The following is a 19,094-nucleotide window of genomic DNA, read 5'->3' as shown; positions in this document are numbered from 1 at the left end:
GCGGGATCCTCCCAGACCAGGGCTCGAACCCGTGTTCCCTGCATTAGCAGGCAGATTCTCAACCACTGCGCCACCAGGGAAGCCCCCTATTTATGTATTTTTAAATTGAAGTATAGGGACTTCCCTGGTGGCGCAGTGGTTAAGACTCTGCTCTCCCAATGCAGGGGGCCCAAGTTTGATCCCTGGTCAGGGAACTAGATCCCACATTCATGTCACAACCAAGAGTTTGTGTGCCACAACTGAGGAGCCTGTGTGCTGCAACTAAGGAGCCCACATGCCACGACTAAGGAGCCTGCCTGCCTGCTGCAACTAAGACCCGGCATAACCAAATAAATAAATAAATATATATATTTTTAAATTGGTGGTGCTTCCCTGGTGGCACAGTGGTTAAGAATCCACCTGCCAATGCAGGGGACGCGGGTTCGAGCCCTGGTCTGGGAAGATGCCACATGCCGCAGAGCAACTAAGCCCATGCGCCACAACTACTGAGCCTGCGCTCTAGGGCCCACTAGCCACAACTGCTGAGCCTGCGTGCCACAGCCACTGAAGCCCACGCACCTAGATCCTGTGCTGTGCAACAAGAGAAGCCCGTGCACCACAACGAAGAGTAGCCCCCGCTCGCCACAACTAAAGAAAGCCCACGCACAGCAACGAAGACCCGACACAGCCAAAAATAAATAAATAAATTTATTTATTTTTTAAAAGTTGAAGTATAGTTGATTTACAATCTGTTAGTGTCAGGTGTACAGCAAGGTGATTCAGTGGCATATATATTCTTTTTCAGATTCTTTTCCATCATAGGTTATTACAAGATATTAAATATAGTTCCCTGTGCTATACAGTGGGCTCTTGTTGGCTATCTATTTTATTTATTTATATACTTTTAAAATTATTTATTTATTTATTTGACTACACTGGGTCTTAGTTGCGGCATGCAGGATCTTCTTTGAGGCATGCGGGCTTTTAGTTGTGGCATGCGGGATCTAGTTTCCTGACCAGGGATCGAACCTGGGCCCCGTGCATTGGGAGTGCAGAGTCTTAACCACTGGACCAACAGGGAAGTCCCTGGTTATCTATTTTATATATAGTAGTGTGTATATGTTAATACCAAACTCCTAATTTATCCCCCCCACCCCGAGAGTCTTTTAAAACATAAGTCAGGTTATCTCGCTTCCCTGTTTAAAAATCTTTTAGTCCTTCCTTAAGTGAGCATTTACTGAGCACCTACTTTGGGCCAGGCAATGCTCTATGGGCTGGAGATGCAGAGTTGAAGGAGACCAAGTCCCAGCCCTTGGGGAGCTGACAGTCTAGTGGAACAGGCAGACAAGAAGCAAGTAAACAACAGCACGCACAAGAAATTTCAGAGTGCAGTGAGCCCAGGAATAAACTGGGCTATGTGACGGCGGATCTACTTAGTTAGGGAGGCAAGGAAGGCATCCTGGAGGAGGTGGCATTTGCACTGAGTCCGAGGGAGGGGGAGGAGGTGGGGGGGAACAGCATTTTAGACAGACAAAACAAGTGAGAGAGAGCCCAACGTCTCTGAACAGCCAGGAGGCCACAGTGGCTGGAGGGTTGAGTCCAAGGGCCCAGAGATGAGATTAGGGGAAAAGGTGAGGCAGGCTGGAAGCCAGACCAGGGAGGACCCTAGTGGCCTTTGCACACTCCTGGGCTGTTGGCTTGAAGCCCAGCACATTCCCGCCCAAACCCCCTCCCCACCCCACCCGCAGTCACCACCCAAGCTTCTTGCGTCTCGCTGGAGCCAGGTGGGGCAATGCACTGGTTCCCCAGACAGGAGCTGTGCTTCCTTCCGAGGCAGCCAGGCTTTTGCTCTCAGTGCTGTCCTCCTGCAGTGCCACACCCCTCCCCCATCTTTGTAGAATTTTTATCCTTTGAAAACTGACTCATGGAGGAGGGATGGATTGGGAGTTTGGGATTAGTAGATGCAAACTATCATACGTAGAATGGATAAACAAGAAGGTCGGGGCTTCCCTGGTGGTCCAGTGGTTAAGACTTTGCCTTCCAATGCAGTGGGTGTGGGTTCCATCCCTGGTCAGGGAGCTAAGATCCCACATGCCTTGGGGCCAAAAAAACAAAACATAAAACAAGTAATATTGTAACACATTCAATAAAGGCCTTAAAAAAAACCAAGAAGGTCCTACTATATAGCACAGGGAACTATATTCAGTATCCTGTGATAAACCATAATGGAAAAGAATATGAAAAAGAATTTATATAAATGTATATATATATAAATTATACATATATATGTATAACTGAATCACTGTGCTGTACAGTAGAAATTAGCACAACATTATAGGGAAAACCCTGGCGGTCTATTGGTTAGAACTTCATGTTTTCATTGCCGAGGGCGTGGGTCCAGTCGCTGGTCGGGTAACTAGGATCCCACAAGCCATATGGCCAAAAAAAACAAAACAAAAAACCCCACAACATTGTAAATCAACTATACTTCAATAAAATAAATGTTTTTTTTAAAAAGTAAACCTTCTTAATAAACATGATTTTAAAGAAGAAGAAAAAAAAAAAAAACTGACTCAAAAGTGACCTCCACCATGAAGGCATTTCTCCTGTCTGGGTCATGTTCCCGCGCTCATCCAGCATGGCTCATAGTAATGATAGTGTTAGTAATGATGGTTCACATTTATGTTGTGTGCTCACCATGAGCCAGACACTGCTCAGACTGCTTTTCATGTAATGCTACACGAAATCCTCACAGCACCTGGAGAACAGGAAGGGGTGGTGCGGATGGGAGGGTAGGGTACCAGACCATCCCTATTTTCCTTCCGGATGCAGGAGCTGAGGCCACAGAGCTTGAGTGTCCTGTCCTGGCCCCTCCCTAGGAGAGTGATACGGTTAAGAGCGCTGGCTCTGAAGTTGGCTGGGTCAGGATTCACTTCCTGGCTCTTGTTTGGTTCCCAGCCGTGGTGTGGCTACTCTTTCTGTCATTCCCAGTGATGGAGGGGCAGGAGATGCTGTGTTGGAGGCGGAGGTGATAGCAGAAGAAGGAGCAGCATTGGAGCAATCACCCCTCTTTGGCAGAACCTGAGAATAAAGAGTGCATAACTGGGAGTCCAGTCAACAGACTGGACTCCCCGCCAGTTCAGCCACAGTGGTCTCAAGGGAGACTCTCTAAGCCTGCCTGATACAGGACACCCCCAAACAAGGATCCTGGAGAGGGTCTGGCCTCCAAGTGTTGAGGAGATCATCACCCATGCTCAGCCAGGGCCCCAGGGAAGCTAGTGTGTCCCCAACACAGAGGCTCTCCTCTAGTGAAAGAGGCCCCCACTACCTTCCCAAGGAACCCCTAGGAATATTGGGAAAAAAAGTTCTCCTATTAAAACAGCAGCTGGGGCTCAGGGCACAGGCAAATGCTATTTTTCCCAAACGTGCCCTATGATAATGTGCCATATGATACGGGTGATAATCGTAAGCAGTGCATTAAATAACATTGAACCACATACTGTGAAAGTCCTACCTTTTTTCAATTCCTTTTCTTAATTAAAAAAAAAATCTATTTATTTATTTTTGGCTGCATTGGGTCTTTGTTGCTGTGCACGGGCTTTCTCTAGTTGTGGCGAGAGGGGGCTGCTCTTCGTTGTGGTGTGCAGGCTTCTCATTGCGGTGGTTTCTCTTGTTGTGGAGCACAGGCTCTAGGTGCGCGGGCTTCAGTAGCTGTGGCACACGGGCTCAGTAGTTGTGGCTTGTGGGCTCTAGAGTGCAGGTTCAGTAGATGTGGTGCAGGGACTTAGTTGCTCTGTGGCATGTGGGATCTTCCCGGACCAGGGCTTGAACCCGTGTCTCCTGCATTGCCAGGCGGATTCTTAACCACTGCGCCACCAGGGAAGCCCTCAATTCCTTTTTTTTAATGAATTAAGTTTTTTATTGAAGTATAGTTGATTTACAATTTTGTGTTAGTTCCAGGTGTACAGCAAAGTAATTCAGTTATACACGCACACACACACATATATATATTCTTTTTCAGATTCTTTTCCCTTATAGGTTATTACAAAATATTGAGTAGAGTTCCCTGTGCTACACAGTAGGTCCTTGTTGGTTATCTATTTTATATATAGTCGTGTGTATATGCTAATCCCAAACTCTTAATTTACCCCTCTCCCTTTTTCTTCAATCCTTGAAGACCTTTATTACCCATCAAGGAGAGAGGCTCACTCTCTCTTGCTCATATCTCTTCAACAATTATCTAATCCTCATCTCCCTTTTTGAGCTCAGATGAAGGATGAGAGCCTTTAGAAGGCAACAGGATCTCGTTAGGATTTTCTTCCCTACATACATTTCATTGTGAAATTTTTTAAACATTTAGAAAAACGGAAAGAATTGTCCGGAGAATACCCAGATCGCACTATTAACATCTTGCTTTATTGCATATCCATTTCTCTAGCCACCCGTCATCTAATTTTTTGATGCATTTCAAAGGAAGTTGAAGATTTAGGGGATCTAATGGACAGCATGGTGATTACAAGTAACACTGTATTGTGTACCTGAAAGATGCTAAGAGAGTAGACCTTCAATGTTCTCACCACCAAAAAGGAAAAGGTAATTGTGTGGTGTGATGGAGGCATTGGCTAATGCTAGGGTGCTTATCATTTCACAGTATATGTGTATCAAGTCAACAAGTTGTACACCTTAAACTTACACAATGTTTTATGTTTTTTTTTAATTAATTTATTTTTGGCTGCACTGGATCTTTGTTGCGGCACGCGGGCGGTCCTCTAGTTGCGGTGAGCAGGGGATACTCTCCGTTGTAGTGCGCAGGCTTCTCACTGCAGTGGCTTCTCTTGCTGTGGAGCACGGGCTCTAGGTGCGTGGGCTTCGTAGTTGTGGCTCGTGGGCTCTAGAACGCAGGCTCAGTACGAGCTTAGGTGCTCTGCGGCATGTGGGATCTTCCCGGACCAGTGATCCAACCTGTGTCCCCTGCATTGGCAGGCGGATTCTTAACCACTGCGCCATCAGAGAAGTCCTATTGTGTGTTAATTACAACTCAATAAAGCTTGAAAAAAATTTTAAAAAACAAAATTGAAGACATCAGTTCACTGCACCTCTAAAACACTTCAGCATGCATACCATTAACTAGAGTTCCATGTCTTTTTATGACTGTTGTAGCTTTTTTTGTTTTAAGGTGAAATTTACATACAATGAAATGCACAAATCTTATGTGTATACTCACCAAGGCAAAGGTGAACACGGGAGTAACCCACCTCTATTGAGGTTCAGAACATCACCATCACTTGGGAAAGTTCCCTTATATCCCTTCCGAGTCAATCCCTATCCCACCTCCCACCCTTCCAGAGGCAACCACTATTCGTTTATTGTGGGGGTTTTTTTCACCATAGATCAGTTTTCTAGCTGGTTTTTTTTTTTTTTTTTTGGCCCGGCGGCGGGGCTTGTGGGATCTTAGTTCCCCCACCAGGGATTGAACCCACACTGACAGCAGTGAAAGCCATGGAGTCCTAATCAGTGGACAGCCAGGGAATTCCCTCTAGCTGGAATTTGAAAGCATTTGCATTGTTTTGTTTTCACCGAGTTTAGTTTTACTAACTTATTTATGGCAGGGTTTTCCACATGCTGTAAGATATATGACTACATTTTCAGAAACTGGGTCAGTAAGTCCCTATATGCCTGGGAGTAAGCTGCTTTACATCTGTCATCTGGCTTAATTACTAACAACACCCCCAGGCTTTCACTCTCAACAATGTCTCCAGCTTGGACCATCAATTATAGGTCACCTTCTCTGTAATGGGAGGGGCTTTGAAGACAAGCTTGGTGTAGGCAGGGATCTTTCTGTTCACTAGAGTATCCCAAGCACTTGGGACCGGGCCTGACCTGTAGTAGGTGCTCAAGAAATATTAGCTGAATTTTAGATACATATATATATATATATATATTTATTTATTTATTTATTTATTTATTTATTTATTTATTTATTTATTTATTTATTTTTGGCTGCGTCAGGTCTTTGTGGACCTTTCATTGCAGCCAGCAGGCTTCTCTGTAGTTGTGTCACACAGGCTCCAGAGTGCGCGGGTTCGGTAGTTGCAGCACACAGGCTCTCTGGTTGTGGCACTCAGGTTGTTGACCTGCGGCATGTGCAACCTTAGCTCCCTGACCAGGGATGGAACCTGCGTTCCCTGTATTGGAAGGCGGATTCTTAACCACTGGACCACCAGGGAAGTCCCAAGATACACACACACACACACACACACATATATATGTGTGTATATATATATATATATATTTTTTTTTTAAAGCCAATTTAAAGGAAAATTTCTGCAGACATGGCCAAAAATGGGAAGAATTTACCCAAAACACTGCATTAATGTCACACAGTAGAGCTGGGTTGTCCAAGATGGTGGCCATTGGCCACTGTGGCTACTAAGCCCTTAAATACGGCCAGTCCAAACTGAGATGCGCCGTAAGTGTGAAATCCATACTGAATTTGGAAGACTCAGTACAAAAAGCCATGTCAAATATCTCATCAATAACTTTTTTTTTTATCAATAACTTTTATATTGACCACATGTTGAAACTAATATTTTGGAAATACTGGGTTCAATGAAGTATATTCCTAAAAATTTTTTTTACTTTCTTGTAAAACTTTTGTTGTTTTTTTCTTTTTTAAAAATGTGGCTACAGGGCTTCCCTGGTGGCGCAGTGGTGGAGGGTCTGCCTGCCAATGCAGGGGACACGGGTTCGAGCCCTGGTCTGGGAAGATCCCACATGCCGCGGAGCAACTAGGCCCACGAGCCACAACTACTGAGCCTGTGCATCTGGAGCCTGTGCTCCGCAACAAGGGAGGCCGCAACAGTGAGAGGCCCACGCACTGCGATGAAGAGTGGCCCCTGCTCACCGCAACTAGAGAAAGTCCTTGCACAGAAACGAAGACCCAACACAGCCAAAAATAAATAAATAAATATTTTTAAAAATGTGGCTACAAAAAAATAAAATTAAACACACAACTCACATCATATTTCTATCAGATGGCAGGACACTAAAAATTTAATAGTGATTCATACGCCTAAGTATGGTCAGGAAGAGCTTCTTATTTTCTCTATTACCTGCTTCCAGAGGGACTGAATGAGGGTTTTATTTTGTAACTTTGAAAATAAAAAATGAGATACGCATCATGAAATCATAAGTGAAGGAAATTGAAATCAGCTGTCAGAGGTGGTAGGGATAACCAGCGTTGCCCTCAAGAGCCCCAGAAGCATTCACCCTCCACCCTGGGAACATGTTTATGTGGACTTTGAAAACTGTCCACTTTTTAAAACAAAAACAAAGGACGAAAAGGAACGAAATGTTCTGAGGTTGTTTTTATTCCAAGAATTCTGTGGGCTCAGCCCAGATGCCGTCAGCGCTGGCTCGCCTATAGCACCCACATGCTACAGCACCACAAGGGCGCCCGGGGCCTATGGGAGTCCTGGTCCCCCAACCAGTCAACGTGACTGAATCCGCCATCAAGGGCCGGCCTGGCTGCCCCTGAGTGGTCCCTCTGCGTCCCGTACTCCTCGGGCGGGCGAGGAGTGGGCTTCAATACCCCCGTGTCCCATGCTTTCGGGGTCTGTGCCCTGCAGCCCTGCAGCTCTGTTCTCAGAGGGCATTTCCTGCAGCCCCCCACTCATCGTGGGGGCATCTCCAGTCGTGGACATCTTCTCTGTCCATGAGGTTTCAGATGGCCCCTGCTCGGAGCCCCTGCCCAGGCAGGGAGTGGCCACATGCTGGGCCAGAATCAGAGTCCCTGTCCTCCAGGAGCCTGGGACCAGGCCCCAGCGAGGAGGCTAGGAAGCTGCTTCGGCCGCTGTGGGCTGGATCAGCATGGCGGTGGCCTGAAGCGGGTAGTAGCGGCCCCGCCAGGTCTTCCAGAAGATGCCCTTCTTAAGCTGCTGCCGCTGCCGCGGGATGGAATGGAAATACTGGCCATTAAGATTGGAGTGGCCGCAGGTACCGAACCACCATCCACCTGCCGGGGTCAGAAAAAAGGGGACTTGGTTAGGCCCAAGGGTCCTTGGACCTCCACTGGGGCCGGGATGGGGATGAGGCTGGGTGTTGGACGTCACACACTTTAGATGAGATGTCTTTGGCAGTGGTTGTCAAACTGTGTCCTGAGGAACACCAGGTTGTGACAAAGGCACCTCAGGGGCTCTGGGCACCCCCCCTTCCCGGTAACTGCAGCTTTTATGTCTGTGACCCTGGCGAGTGACTTCTCCGCATCTGGCACATGGCAAACATTTATTAAAGCCTCTCTATGACTGTCATGCATCTCACTAGTTTATATTAGATTGAACCATATGAAATTAACCACTATTCCATCCTTCTTTGACCCACCAAAAGGCAGTTTCGTATGTTTCACTTCACAGGGCCCGGGCTCTGCCTCCGATTTTATTAGAACAAGATGGGGTCTGTCTCGATGGCTTTGCCACACACCAGCCACCATCCCACAAACGTCATTTCATCATATGTTCATAATAATCCTATGGTGTGGACGGTATGGTTATACCCATTTTGAAGATGGAGTAAGTGAAGTGTTAAGTCAGTTGCCCAAGGGTATGCTGCACATAGGAGAAAAGTGGGGAGGGAATAGATGGAGTTGAAGGCAGGGGACGGATGCAGAAAGGTAGGGAGGGGAGGTCCCAGCTGTGTGGCAAAGGGCAAGACGAGGGACAGAGCTTGCTTGCTCACCGGAGAGGCTCTTCGCACAGTTCTTGTCTCCGCGGAGGTCGTGGTCTTGGTCCCAAGTGGAGAAAGGCAGGGAGAGGCCTCTGGGTGAGAAGGCAGTGGCACCCAGTTTGCTGGCCACGGGCGCCGTGAGCTGCAGGCTGTAGGCTGTGTCTTCGCCACCCAGGTGGACAGGGAACTGCAATGACTCGGCATTGCCCTCCCAGTCCTGCAGCTGCACAGCCAGGCGGCTGCCACGCTCCCCCATGATGCGGTGCACCTTCTCCAGGCCCAGCCAGAACTCACCTACAGGGGGGAAGGCCCATCTGTGAGAATGACCCACCTCCGTGGCCCCCTCCTCCCCCTGTGCCTCTGGCCTGCAGGAAACACCCACCTTGGGGGTCTCCGAAGCCATCCTTGTAGGCGTCCCAGGGCTGGTTAAAGTCGACTGAGCCATCCTGGCGCCTCTGAATTACAGTCCAGCCTCCATCTGCCCAGAAAGGTGCAAAGTCACCAGGAGGATTCTTTTTACAAGAGACCCTGATTCCCCCATCTGGCTCCCAAACCCCAAACCACCTCTAAACCAAGGGAGAACAATGTTCCTCTCATCCATCCCAGCAGGACTGGAGGAAGATGGTCAAAGGAGGAAGATGGGCTGGTCAGCAGGCGGAGGGCTCTGCCTGGATCTTTGTCCCAAGGATCCAGCAGGGAAGGAGAAAGCGGGGAGCAAGGGAGGGAGGGGGGTGAGCTGCATTTGACAGAAAGACAACCGGGCCCATGATATTTGGGGTACCTGGGGGGCCAGAGCATCCCTACCTGAAGTCATCTTGCAGTTAACCAGGAAGGAGGAGGACCCCTGGGGCTGAATCTGGAACAATCCACTCTGCCTCTCTCCCTCTTCAAACAGCTCTTGGCAGTCCCTGGGCAGTCCTGCAGGGCAGACAAGGGCGGGGGGATTTAGGCAGAGAGCAGTCCTGGGGGTTCCAGGAAACAGTCATGTCTGGGGGCTGGGCAGCGGGTGACAGGGACGGGAGGGGGCAATCAAGAGCTCATGACACACGCCCCCCCTTGCCTAAAGTCTTCCATAGCGCCCCATGCCCTTCCTCAGCACAGTCTACAAGGCACCCCAGGACTGGTTGCTATACCCATCCGCCCTCCTCCTACACTGCACGCCCACCCTCTGGCCACATAGCCTTCCTGGTACCACACCCCCTCCTGCCACAGGGACTTTGCACGTGCTACTGTTCTGAGACCCACTTCCCTCATGCCTTTCCTTGCCTCATATTAAAGGTCCCAGCTTCTGAAAGGGATCATGTCCCTGACCACCCCACCCAGGCCAGGTTAGAGGCACTGAGGACTTTCTACTCCCCAACACTGGGGTCATCTGATGGTCTCTCTCCAACTCCCCACACTGAAGGAGGTCCATGAGGCTAGGGACAATGAATGGCTGTTTGCCCACCATCTGGCACCGGTGCCCAGGCTGATCCCAGCCCACAGCAGGTGTTTACTAAAGATGCCATGAAGGAATGATTGACCAGAGTTGGGATGGGGCAAGAACTGCGATAAACAGGAGGGGGCTCTGCTTTGTCCAGTGGCGGGAGGGGAATCAGGCCTGGATGGGGCTTGGGGACACCACAGAGGCCCTGCTTGGGGTCCCAGGTATCAGAGAGGGAGGGTGAAGGACTGAGCAGGGAAGGAGGGAGGAGGGAGGAAAAAAGGGAGGGATGGCCAGGGCACATCGGCCGACCGGGTAAGTCCCCGCCCCCAGCCCGGCCCCAGCCCAGCCCCAGCCCAGCCCAGCCTCAGCCCAGCCCAGCCCCAGCCCAGCCCCAGCCCAGCCCGGAAAGTAGGGGAAAGGTCGCAGGGGGAGGGGAAGGCTCAGGTCGCGGGGTGAATGTGTCCACACTGTGGGAGTGGGGGCGGGCCCAGATGACTGGAGGCATTTTCTGGCCCCTGAAGCAGCTCCCCTTTCCCCTACTTTCCTCTCTTCCAATCACAACAGGCAGCCCGCCAAACCACCAATGTGGCTTCCATTAACACCAGCTGTTTGTCTCCTCAGCTCTGAACTTTCCCATACTTGGCAGGGGCGAGCCTGGAGTCCCCAAACCTACACATGACCCCCCTTTCCCCATCACATTCCCCAGCCTGGATCTATGCCTGCAGGCCCCACCCAGAAGCCACTCATGCCAGGGCTACGGTTTGGGAGGGTGTAATGGACCCTTCCTGGTTGGGTAGGGGAGGGAAAGTGGTGGGACGGGGAGGTGCCAGAGCCCTCAAGGCTAGAGGGCCGGAAGCCAGCAACCAGCCGGAGGGTGTAAAGAGGGAGATCTGAACTTTCACCCAGTTGGCTGCAGACTGCTGTAGATGCCAGGCTGGGTGATGGGGTAGGAGGACCACAGGGCAGCCAGCCAGGTCTGGAGCAGTGGGACAGAGACACCGGGAGCTGGGAATCTGTGTCAGATACCTACAGACATGTTAGGAGATCTGGGGTGCTATGGGGCATACACAATAAAGGAACCAGAACTTGGGGGGGGGGTGCGTGGGAAGGGCTGATCACGGACTTCCGGGCCACTAGAAGGTTGTGGGACGGAAGAGGTGTGTGAGTCAGAAGCCCTGGATTTGTAAGAGATGCAACAGTGGTACGTCTGGCCAAGGAGATGGGGGTTCCCTGCCCTAGCCTCCCCTCCTAGATCCGCACTCTAAAAGCTCACGGTGGGTGGGTGGCAGCCAAACATCAGAACCTCCCCTCCCAGGCCGCCATTCTCTCTTCACCCAACGAGGGCTCCAGCCTCCAGCCTCCCTAGCTGGCACCCTTTTGTCCCCCATCCTGTCCCTCCTAGAAGGTTCCAACCTCCAGGAAGGTGTCCCTGAGCTGTACCACCCCTTTTCCCGCACCCCTGCAGCTCAAGTCCCCCTTGGACCCTCCAGTTAGTGGCCCGTGGGAAATCCCAGTGGCTTGCTGGGAAGAAGGGTGGGGTGGCCCCGTGGGGCAGGGAGAGGGCTGAGGAGGGGGTGTCCCAGTCACCCCTTCACCAGAGGCCCTTCAGCCCACAGGGACGCAGGGCCGGGGCCTCTCTCCTTCTCAGTAAGGTGGACCTGACAAGGGTGGCGGGCAAGAATACTGGGGGGGTGGTTTCCAGAGAACAGCAAAGGTCTGGACACTCACTGTGCAGGCGGCTGATATTTTGAGCTGGGCCAGCAAGCTGGGCCATCTTGGGTAGCCTCTTCCTCCTGGCACGCTTGGCCACCCCATGGCCCAGGTGCATGGGGACCAAGTGGCCCATCTGGGACAGGACAGGAGAAGGGGGTCAGGTCTGGCTGGCTCAGGCTGCTCGACCTGCTTAGCTCCACGTCCAGACCCATAGGGCCAACTTTAACCTCCCTCCCCACCTGGGGCAAGCACCGGGCACCTGGCTCTGCAGATTCTGGATTCTCAGGTGCTGCTTCTCCAGGTGCCGCTGCTGCTGGGCCACCTTCTGGAAGAGTTGCTGGATCCTGCTGTTCTGAGCCTTGAGCTGAGTCTGGGGAGAGTATAAAACCCTGGTGAGGATCTGGCCTTCCGCCGCCAACTTCTCCATTCATTCCCGGTCCTACTCCCAACTCTCCATCCTTTGAGGCCCGGGCAGGAGAGCCCAGGGAGTCCGGGATGCGCCCCCTCCTGTCCACACCCTTCCAGGGCAGTAGGAGCGTACGTACCTGAAAGCTGCGGAGGGTCTCCGGGACTGCGTCGCCGCCGGGAGGGACCAGATTCTCCGGGGCGAACGGAGGTGCGGCTGACCCCTCAGGATCCTTGCAGGCGGCCCCGCACGAGCCCAGACGCCGCTCCAGCTCGCCCAGCTGCCCACGGGTGCGCTCCACGTGCTCGCGTAGCCCGTTGCCGAGCTGCAGCAGCCCGTGCGCCAGCACATTCACCTCGTCCCAGGAGGCGAAGCGGGGCTTCTCGGCAGGCTCCGGGCGGCCCTGCGCGCTCAGCAGCCCGGCGGTGGCGGCGCACAGCACCAGGGCTGCTCCGGCTGTTGGCGCACAGCGCATCCTTCCGGGTGGTGTGGACGCCGGGACGCGGGGATCGGAGAGGCAGGGGTGAGGGGGCGCAAGGGGGGCTCGGAGGTCGAGATGAGAGGGGTGGAGACGCGGGGGCCCTGGTGGAGACTCGCTTGGGTGCAGAAGCCAGAGCAAAGACTCGAATCACAACTTGGCTTGTGCCCGCTACTCCCTCTATTATAAGCACAGTGCGGGAGTAGAAGGCGGAGCCTGGGAGGCGGGGCGCGTGGAGTTCCGGGGACGGGGCGCGGGGCCGGGGGTGGGGTTCTGTGTGCTGGAGGCCGGGTAGTTTTGGGGCTGAGGGGTGCCCTGGGAGGTGCAAAACTCTGGCTCCTCCCACCAGGCCCGGACGTGCGTGGTCAGCCGTGCCTTCTCTGCTGACCGTGGGAGACGTGACTTCCTCTCCCCGCGGTCCCTTTCCAAGCGCCGGAATTTCGAGCCACCCCCCAGCCCCCGCCGCGCCCAGTGGGGAAAAGGCGCTGGTGTCAGCGGGGACGGGGCGTGCGGGCTGCATTCTTGACCCCCTCCCCAAGTCAAAAGCTGGGGAAGAGGGTCCTGGTACGCTCAGTCCAGCAGGGCTAGGCGGAAACCCAGGACCCCTCAAACATCCTCGCCTCCGGAACGCCTCCCGGAGAGCATCCCAAGACCAGGCTTGTCTCCCGGGGAGACATCTCGGGCTTTCGCGCTCCTTCCCGCTCAAGGCTTGGTCGTTGCAGATGTGTTTGTGGGATTCTTTAAAGTCCCTCATCCCACTCCGCACAACTTAGTGCCCTGGTGGCAGGGACCAGATTTGTCTTGTTCAGTCTCCAGCGGGTGCCTCTCTCCCCCCTGCCCATTCTCTACCCGCAGGGTCTTCAGAGTGTTTGCCTGAATCAAAGCAGGAACCTTGGAACAGAAAGAGGGGATACATGGAAGGAAGGTCTCCCCCTTCTCCCTCATTCATTCATTCATTCATTCATTCAACAAACAGTCCTTTGCTCTCCTACATGGAGTTCCCAGGCTGGTGGAGAGACCTCAACACTCTGAGCCTGGGGTAGGGACAGAGTTGGGACAGAGGAAGAACTGAGTGAGGCTGTGAGGTGGACCACTTTCATTTCACAAGGCTAAGCATTTATTCAACAAACTTTTACCAAAGTTCTCCCCCTCCATTCCCACCAACTTCCCTATACCTTGCCTGAAAATTGAGGCTGGCATAGAAAACCTGCCTGTCAGGAAAAACCCAGGGCACGATGGCTCAGAGAACAGGCAAGAAAAACAAAGTTGACTCAGCAGGGCTCCGAGCCAGCTCAGCCTCTGGAATCCAAAACTGTGTGCCCCATACACTTGACTGGGCCAGATGCCAGGATGGCAGATCCCGGCAGCAGTGACAGGCAGGTGGGAAGGGCAGAGAGGAAAACCTTGGCAAGGAATAGATCCAGACAGCCACCATCTGCCCTGGCAGCCGGCCTGTCCAGCCCCCAGCCCCTGGCCTCCTGAGTGGGGGACGTAGATATCCAAGAGTGAGCTCTTCTCCCTGGCTTCTTGCACTGAGAAAAATGATCAATTACTTTCCCAACCTGAAGGCCTCTTTCTGATCCACTTTGAAGGGGCTTCTACCTCTGTGCTGTGTTTCAGAGGGCACAAAGTACACCCGAGCCTCTTAGAGGCACCTGCAGTGAGCAGGCTACAAGAGAATTTGTCCAGGGACCCAGAGCTGGTCCTGGATTATATCTCAAAAAACTGCTCTGTGGAATATACCTTTGACCCAGCAATAACATATCACCGTGATCAATCGTTTCTTTGGTACCTGCTGTGTGCTGGTTACTATGCTGGGTCCGTAATGGTGGGCAAGATGCCCCCTCCACCCAATGCAGGCTACTCTGGGCAAAGTAAATGGCATTAGAAAGGTGACATGCGGACTGGAGTCTCTCATCAGAAAGCAAAGCAGTAAAATTGACTTTTTTTCCTGCCTGTCTGTGGGCAGCTGAAGGAAAACCCTGCCTTTGGGCGATTTCAGTCTGGAGCAGGACACAGTCTCATGAACAGTGTCTTTCCATCTGTATCTCTAGGACCTAGATTACTGGGGGCCCCTCAGTCCCTCTCTACTAGTCTTCAATCATTGGGGCTTCTGGTGGGTTGTATGGGAGGAGCTGATCTGTCAGTGGAGGAGCTGTCTATAAAAAAGTAGCAGCAGGGACTTCCCTGGTGGTGCAGTGGTTAAGACTCCATGCTCCCAATGCAGGGGGCCCGGGTTTGAGCCCTGGTCCGGGAGCTAGATCCCACATGCATGCCGCAACTAGGAGTTTGTGTGCCATAACTAAGGAGCCACGTGCCACAACTAAGATCTGATACAACCAAATAAATAAATAAATAAATAATGACGTGTACAACTCAAGTAAAAAAGAAAAGTTGTGCACTATTGTGCACTTGTTATATGCCAGGAATTGTTCTAAAGTGATTATATATTCCCTTAATCCCAATAACAACTGCAAATGAAGCAGGTACTGTTATTCTATCTTATAAATGAGGATGCAGTGAAAGACAGGTTAAGTACTTGTCCAAGTTCTCACAGTTATCTAGAAAGAGCTAGGATTTGAAACCAGGCTGCCTGACTCACAGCTCTGCTCTTAGCAGCCATGCTACCTTTATTCATAATAGCGCAGTGATCCTTGCCCCCTGATATTTACACCCTGTGTAGTTCCTCTCCATCATATAACCGAGAGGATATTGTTGAAATGACAATGTGTGTGACTTCGGAGGTTAGGTGATAAAAAACATATGACTTCCTTCTTGTTCTTGATTAGCTCACTTGCTCTGGGAGAAGCCAGCCACCATACTGTGAGGACACTCAAGCAGCCCTTTGGAGAGATCTGCAAGGTGAGGAACTGAGGCCTCCACCCAACAACCAGCATCAGCTTGTCTGCCACGCAAGGGAGCTATCTTGGAAGCAGATCCTCCAGCCCCAGTCAAACTTTCAGATGATGTAGCCTCACTTGGCATCTGTTAGCAACCTCATGAGACCCCAAGCCAGAACCACCCAGCTAAGCTGCTCCCAAACTCCTGACCCACAGAAAACTATGAAATAATAAATGTGTCTTGTTGTTTTAAGCCACTCATTATGCAGATAATGCAGTAGCCAACATTTAAGTAGTGCCCACCCTGCACTTGGCATTATTTTATGTATTTTACATATATTCATTCACTTAATATATCCTGTAAGGTCTCTATTTTAAAGAAGGGGAAACAGAGGTGCAGAGAGATCACATAGTCTGAGAGAGGAGGTGTGGGGGGAATAAAATTTCCCAGGAAGACTAGGATTATTATCGAGCTTAAACCTGCTCCAACCGTGCTTTATTTTGAGTTCTGCCAGTGACGGACATGGAGTGCAACCAGTGCTGCTCCCATGAGTTGCAATCCTGTCTCCTGCTCAAATTTGCACAGAAGCCAAGCCCCCTCTGCCAGCTCTGCTCCCACCCACACCCCATCCCTCACCCTTTTTTTTTTTTTTTTTTTGGCTCCGCCGGGTCTTAGTTGTGGCACAAGGGATCTTTTAGTTGCGGCATGCATGCGGGATCTAGTTCCCTGACTACGGATCCCCCCCCCATCCCTCCCCCTTTTTTTTTTTTTTTTTGGCTCAGCCGGGTCTTCGTTGCTGCACATGGGATCTTTTTAGTTGCAGCATGTGGACTTCTTAGTTGCGGCATGCATGCAGGCTCTAATTCCCCGACCAGGGAGCGAACCCAGGCCCCCTGCATTGGGAGCATGGAGTCTTACCCACTGGACCACCAGGGAAGTCCCCCTCACCCATGTTTTAGGCACAGATCCTGCATGATCCTATGCTGAACCCCACAGGCCAAACTCCACCTGAAGATATGCTTGGTTTGTTCTGCCCAGAATTTTGAGTATCAGGAGATGTCTAATGAAAATCCAGAATTTCTGCTTCTCTTGCAAAATTGGAAGGTCCAACAGGAGTGGTCTGCAGTCCTGCTTGTTTGCAACAGCCCAAAGCTGAAAGGGAGCTGCCCCCTTTGGCCAAGGGAAGCCCTCCCGCCCCATCACCGCTGTGCGACACAGGCCCTTCCATGCTCTGTTTTTTTGCAGATCCTTTAAGCCTCTGATCATTCATTGCCTTTGGGCTGGTGTTTTTCTGTTGCCAGTGCCAGCCTCAGACCAGGGCAAGAGGTACCTCTATTATGGCACTGCACTTTGGAGGGTGAATGCCTCCACCAGGCAAGGAGTTGTGGGAGCAATGGGTATATTTATTGGAGCCCACTTCCTTTTAGACCATTGAGTTTCCATTTGGGCTGGTGAAAAAGTTCTGGAACTAGATAGAAGTTGTACAACATTGTATGTGTACTTAATGCCACTGAATTGTGTACATTAAAATGGTTAAAATTTTTCTATTATGTATGTTTTACCACAATTTAAAAACTCTAATCTAAAAAAACCCAAATCTTATTAAAACAAAAAAGAAATAATAAATTTGAATCTGGCCTTTCATATTGTTTTGAAGGTATATTTAAAAAACTGGGAGGACAGAACATATTTTATTATTTAACGGCATTAGTGTATCAGTTTTCTTTTTTCTTTTCTTTTAGAAATCAGGGGCATTTTTTTTTTTAAGCTGTGGTTTTTCTTTTTTTTTTTTTGAAGATGTTGGGGGTAGGAGTTTATTAATTAATTTATTTATTTTTGCTGTGTTGGGTCTTCGTTTCTGTGCGAGGGCTTTCTCTAGTTGTGGCAAGCGGGGGCCACTCTTCATCGCGGTGCGCGGGCCTCTCACTATCGCGGCCTCTCTTGTTGCGGAGCACAGGCTCCAGACGCGCAGGCTCAGTAATTGTGGCTCACGGGCCCAGTTGCTCCGCGGCATGTGGGATCTTCCCAGACCAGGCCTCGAACCCGTGTCCCCTGCATTAGCAGGCAGATTCTCAACCACTGCGCCACCAGGGAAGCCCAATCAGTTTTCTTTTGCTGTGTAACAAACATTCCCCAAACTTAGTGGCTCAAAACCACATCCAGTGGACTCAGCTGAGCAGTTCTTTTCCCTGGTGATCCTCCCTCACATAAAGGAAGAGAGGCATATATATATTACACACAACTATATATATATATAATATATATATATATATTCCATATATATTTCTCTGTCTCTCTCTCTCTCTCTATATATATATGTATGCAAGATTTAATTATAAGATAGTACCTAGTTCAGTGTATAACATTCTCAGGATTTGTAACACTTACATGAACAGACAGAAAAAATATTTTCTACTTATTATGTGTAAAGATGAGTTGCTATTTTTCTGATGCCCATTCTGATACAACTACTTTTCATGTCAAATATTTACTGTGCCCAAATGTATTCAATTAAAATCATTACTCTGTGAAATAAATAAAACAGAGATGATTCTTGTACAAATGAGAGAGGAGGAGGGCTTCCCTGGTGGCACAGTGGTTGAGAGTCCGCCTGCTGATGCAAGGGACACGGGTTCGTGCCCCGGTCCGGGAAGATCCCACATGCCGCGGAGCAGCTGGGCCCGTGAGCCATGGCCGCTGAGCCTGACATAATGCTGTTATCTAATCTTCAGTCCAGATTCCAGTTTCATCATGTCCTTTACAGCTTTTTTTTCCCCCTCTGGGGTCCCATCCAGGATCACATGGTGCATTTCCTTGTGTCTCCTTAGTCCTCCATAATCTGGACCAGTTCCTCAATCCTTCTTTGTCCTTCACGACATTGACTTTTTAAAAATTGTTGATTTACAATGTTGTGTTAGTTTCAGGTGTACAGCAAAGTGAATCAGTTATACATATACGTATATCCACTCTTTTTTAGATTCTTTTCCCATATAGGTCATTACAGAGTATTGAGTAGAGTTCCCTGTGCTATACAGTAGGTTCTTACTAGTTATCTATTTTATACATAGTAGTGTGTATGTGTCAATCCCAATCTCCCAGTTTATCCCTCCCCCCATCCCCCTTGGTAACCATAAGTTTGTTTTCCACATCTGTGACTGTATTTCTGTTTTGTAAATAAGTTCATTTGTACCTTTTTTTCTTCTTTTTGGCCACACCTTGTGACATGCGTTACTTCCCTGACCAGGGATCGAACCCATGGCCCTTGCAGTGGAAGATGGAGTCTTAACACAGAACCACTAGGAAAGCCCTGTACCATTTTTTTTGACATTGACTTTTTTGAAACGCACACACTAGTTATTGGTGGAATGTTCCTCACTTTGCATTTGTCTGATGCTTCCTCCCGATTACTATGCATTTTTCGGCAGTGATATTGTGACCTCTGGGCATAGTACCAGGGGGCAAATCTGTTTGCCCATATTAGCACCGTTAATTGTGATTTTTAAAAATTTATTCTTGGGACTTCCCTGGTG

At 50.2% G+C, this 19,094-nt stretch overlaps 1 protein-coding gene and 1 non-coding gene across 4 annotated transcripts; both read right to left on the bottom strand.

The window, feature by feature from the left end:
• Positions 1-987: 987 nt before the first annotated feature.
• On the bottom strand, positions 988-1,060 carry TRNAG-CCC (transfer RNA glycine (anticodon CCC)). The gene has a single exon. It is a non-coding gene; the product is annotated as a tRNA-Gly (tRNA).
• Positions 1,061-7,331: 6,271 nt separating this feature from the next.
• On the bottom strand, positions 7,332-12,872 carry ANGPTL4 (angiopoietin like 4). Of its 3 annotated transcripts, none has more exons than XM_007460622.1 (7): positions 12,385-12,872; positions 12,099-12,209; positions 11,855-11,972; positions 9,505-9,618; positions 9,083-9,178; positions 8,713-8,994; positions 7,332-7,993 (listed from the first exon to the last, which is right to left on the bottom strand). In XM_007460622.1, the coding sequence occupies exons 1-7, from the start codon at positions 12,718-12,720 to the stop codon at positions 7,812-7,814; spliced, it is 1,239 nt and encodes a 412-aa protein (XP_007460684.1). In that variant the 5' UTR covers positions 12,721-12,872; the 3' UTR covers positions 7,332-7,811. The 3 variants fall into 3 exon arrangements, with proteins under 3 accessions (XP_007460684.1, XP_007460686.1, XP_007460685.1); XM_007460624.1 differs by having other exon boundaries at positions 12,099-12,239; positions 12,433-12,747; XM_007460623.1 differs by lacking the exon at positions 9,505-9,618 and having other exon boundaries at positions 7,812-7,993; positions 12,099-12,239; positions 12,433-12,720.
• Positions 12,873-19,094: the final 6,222 nt, after the last annotated feature.

The sequence above is a fragment of the Lipotes vexillifer genome, unplaced genomic scaffold (genome assembly GCF_000442215.2).
Source record: "Lipotes vexillifer unplaced genomic scaffold, Lipotes_vexillifer_v1.1 scaffold1011, whole genome shotgun sequence".
Classification (NCBI taxonomy): Eukaryota; Metazoa; Chordata; class Mammalia; order Artiodactyla; family Lipotidae; genus Lipotes; species Lipotes vexillifer.
Note: the sequence above shows the minus strand (reverse complement) of the source record. Positions and strands in the feature narration are given on the sequence as shown.

Excerpts from the sequence above, each read along its gene's own strand:
- ANGPTL4 (XM_007460622.1), bottom strand. The coding sequence starts at position 12,720 with ATGCGCTGTGCGCCAACAGCCGGAGCAGCCCTGGTGCTGTGCGCCGCC. Across the intron at positions 12,210-12,384 it reads AGACCCTCCGCAGCTTTCAG|ACTCAGCTCAAGGCTCAGAA; the intron begins GTACGTACGCTC and ends TACTCTCCCCAG. Across the intron at positions 9,179-9,504 it reads TAACTGCAAGATGACTTCAG|ATGGAGGCTGGACTGTAATT; the intron begins GTAGGGATGCTC and ends CTTTCTGGGCAG.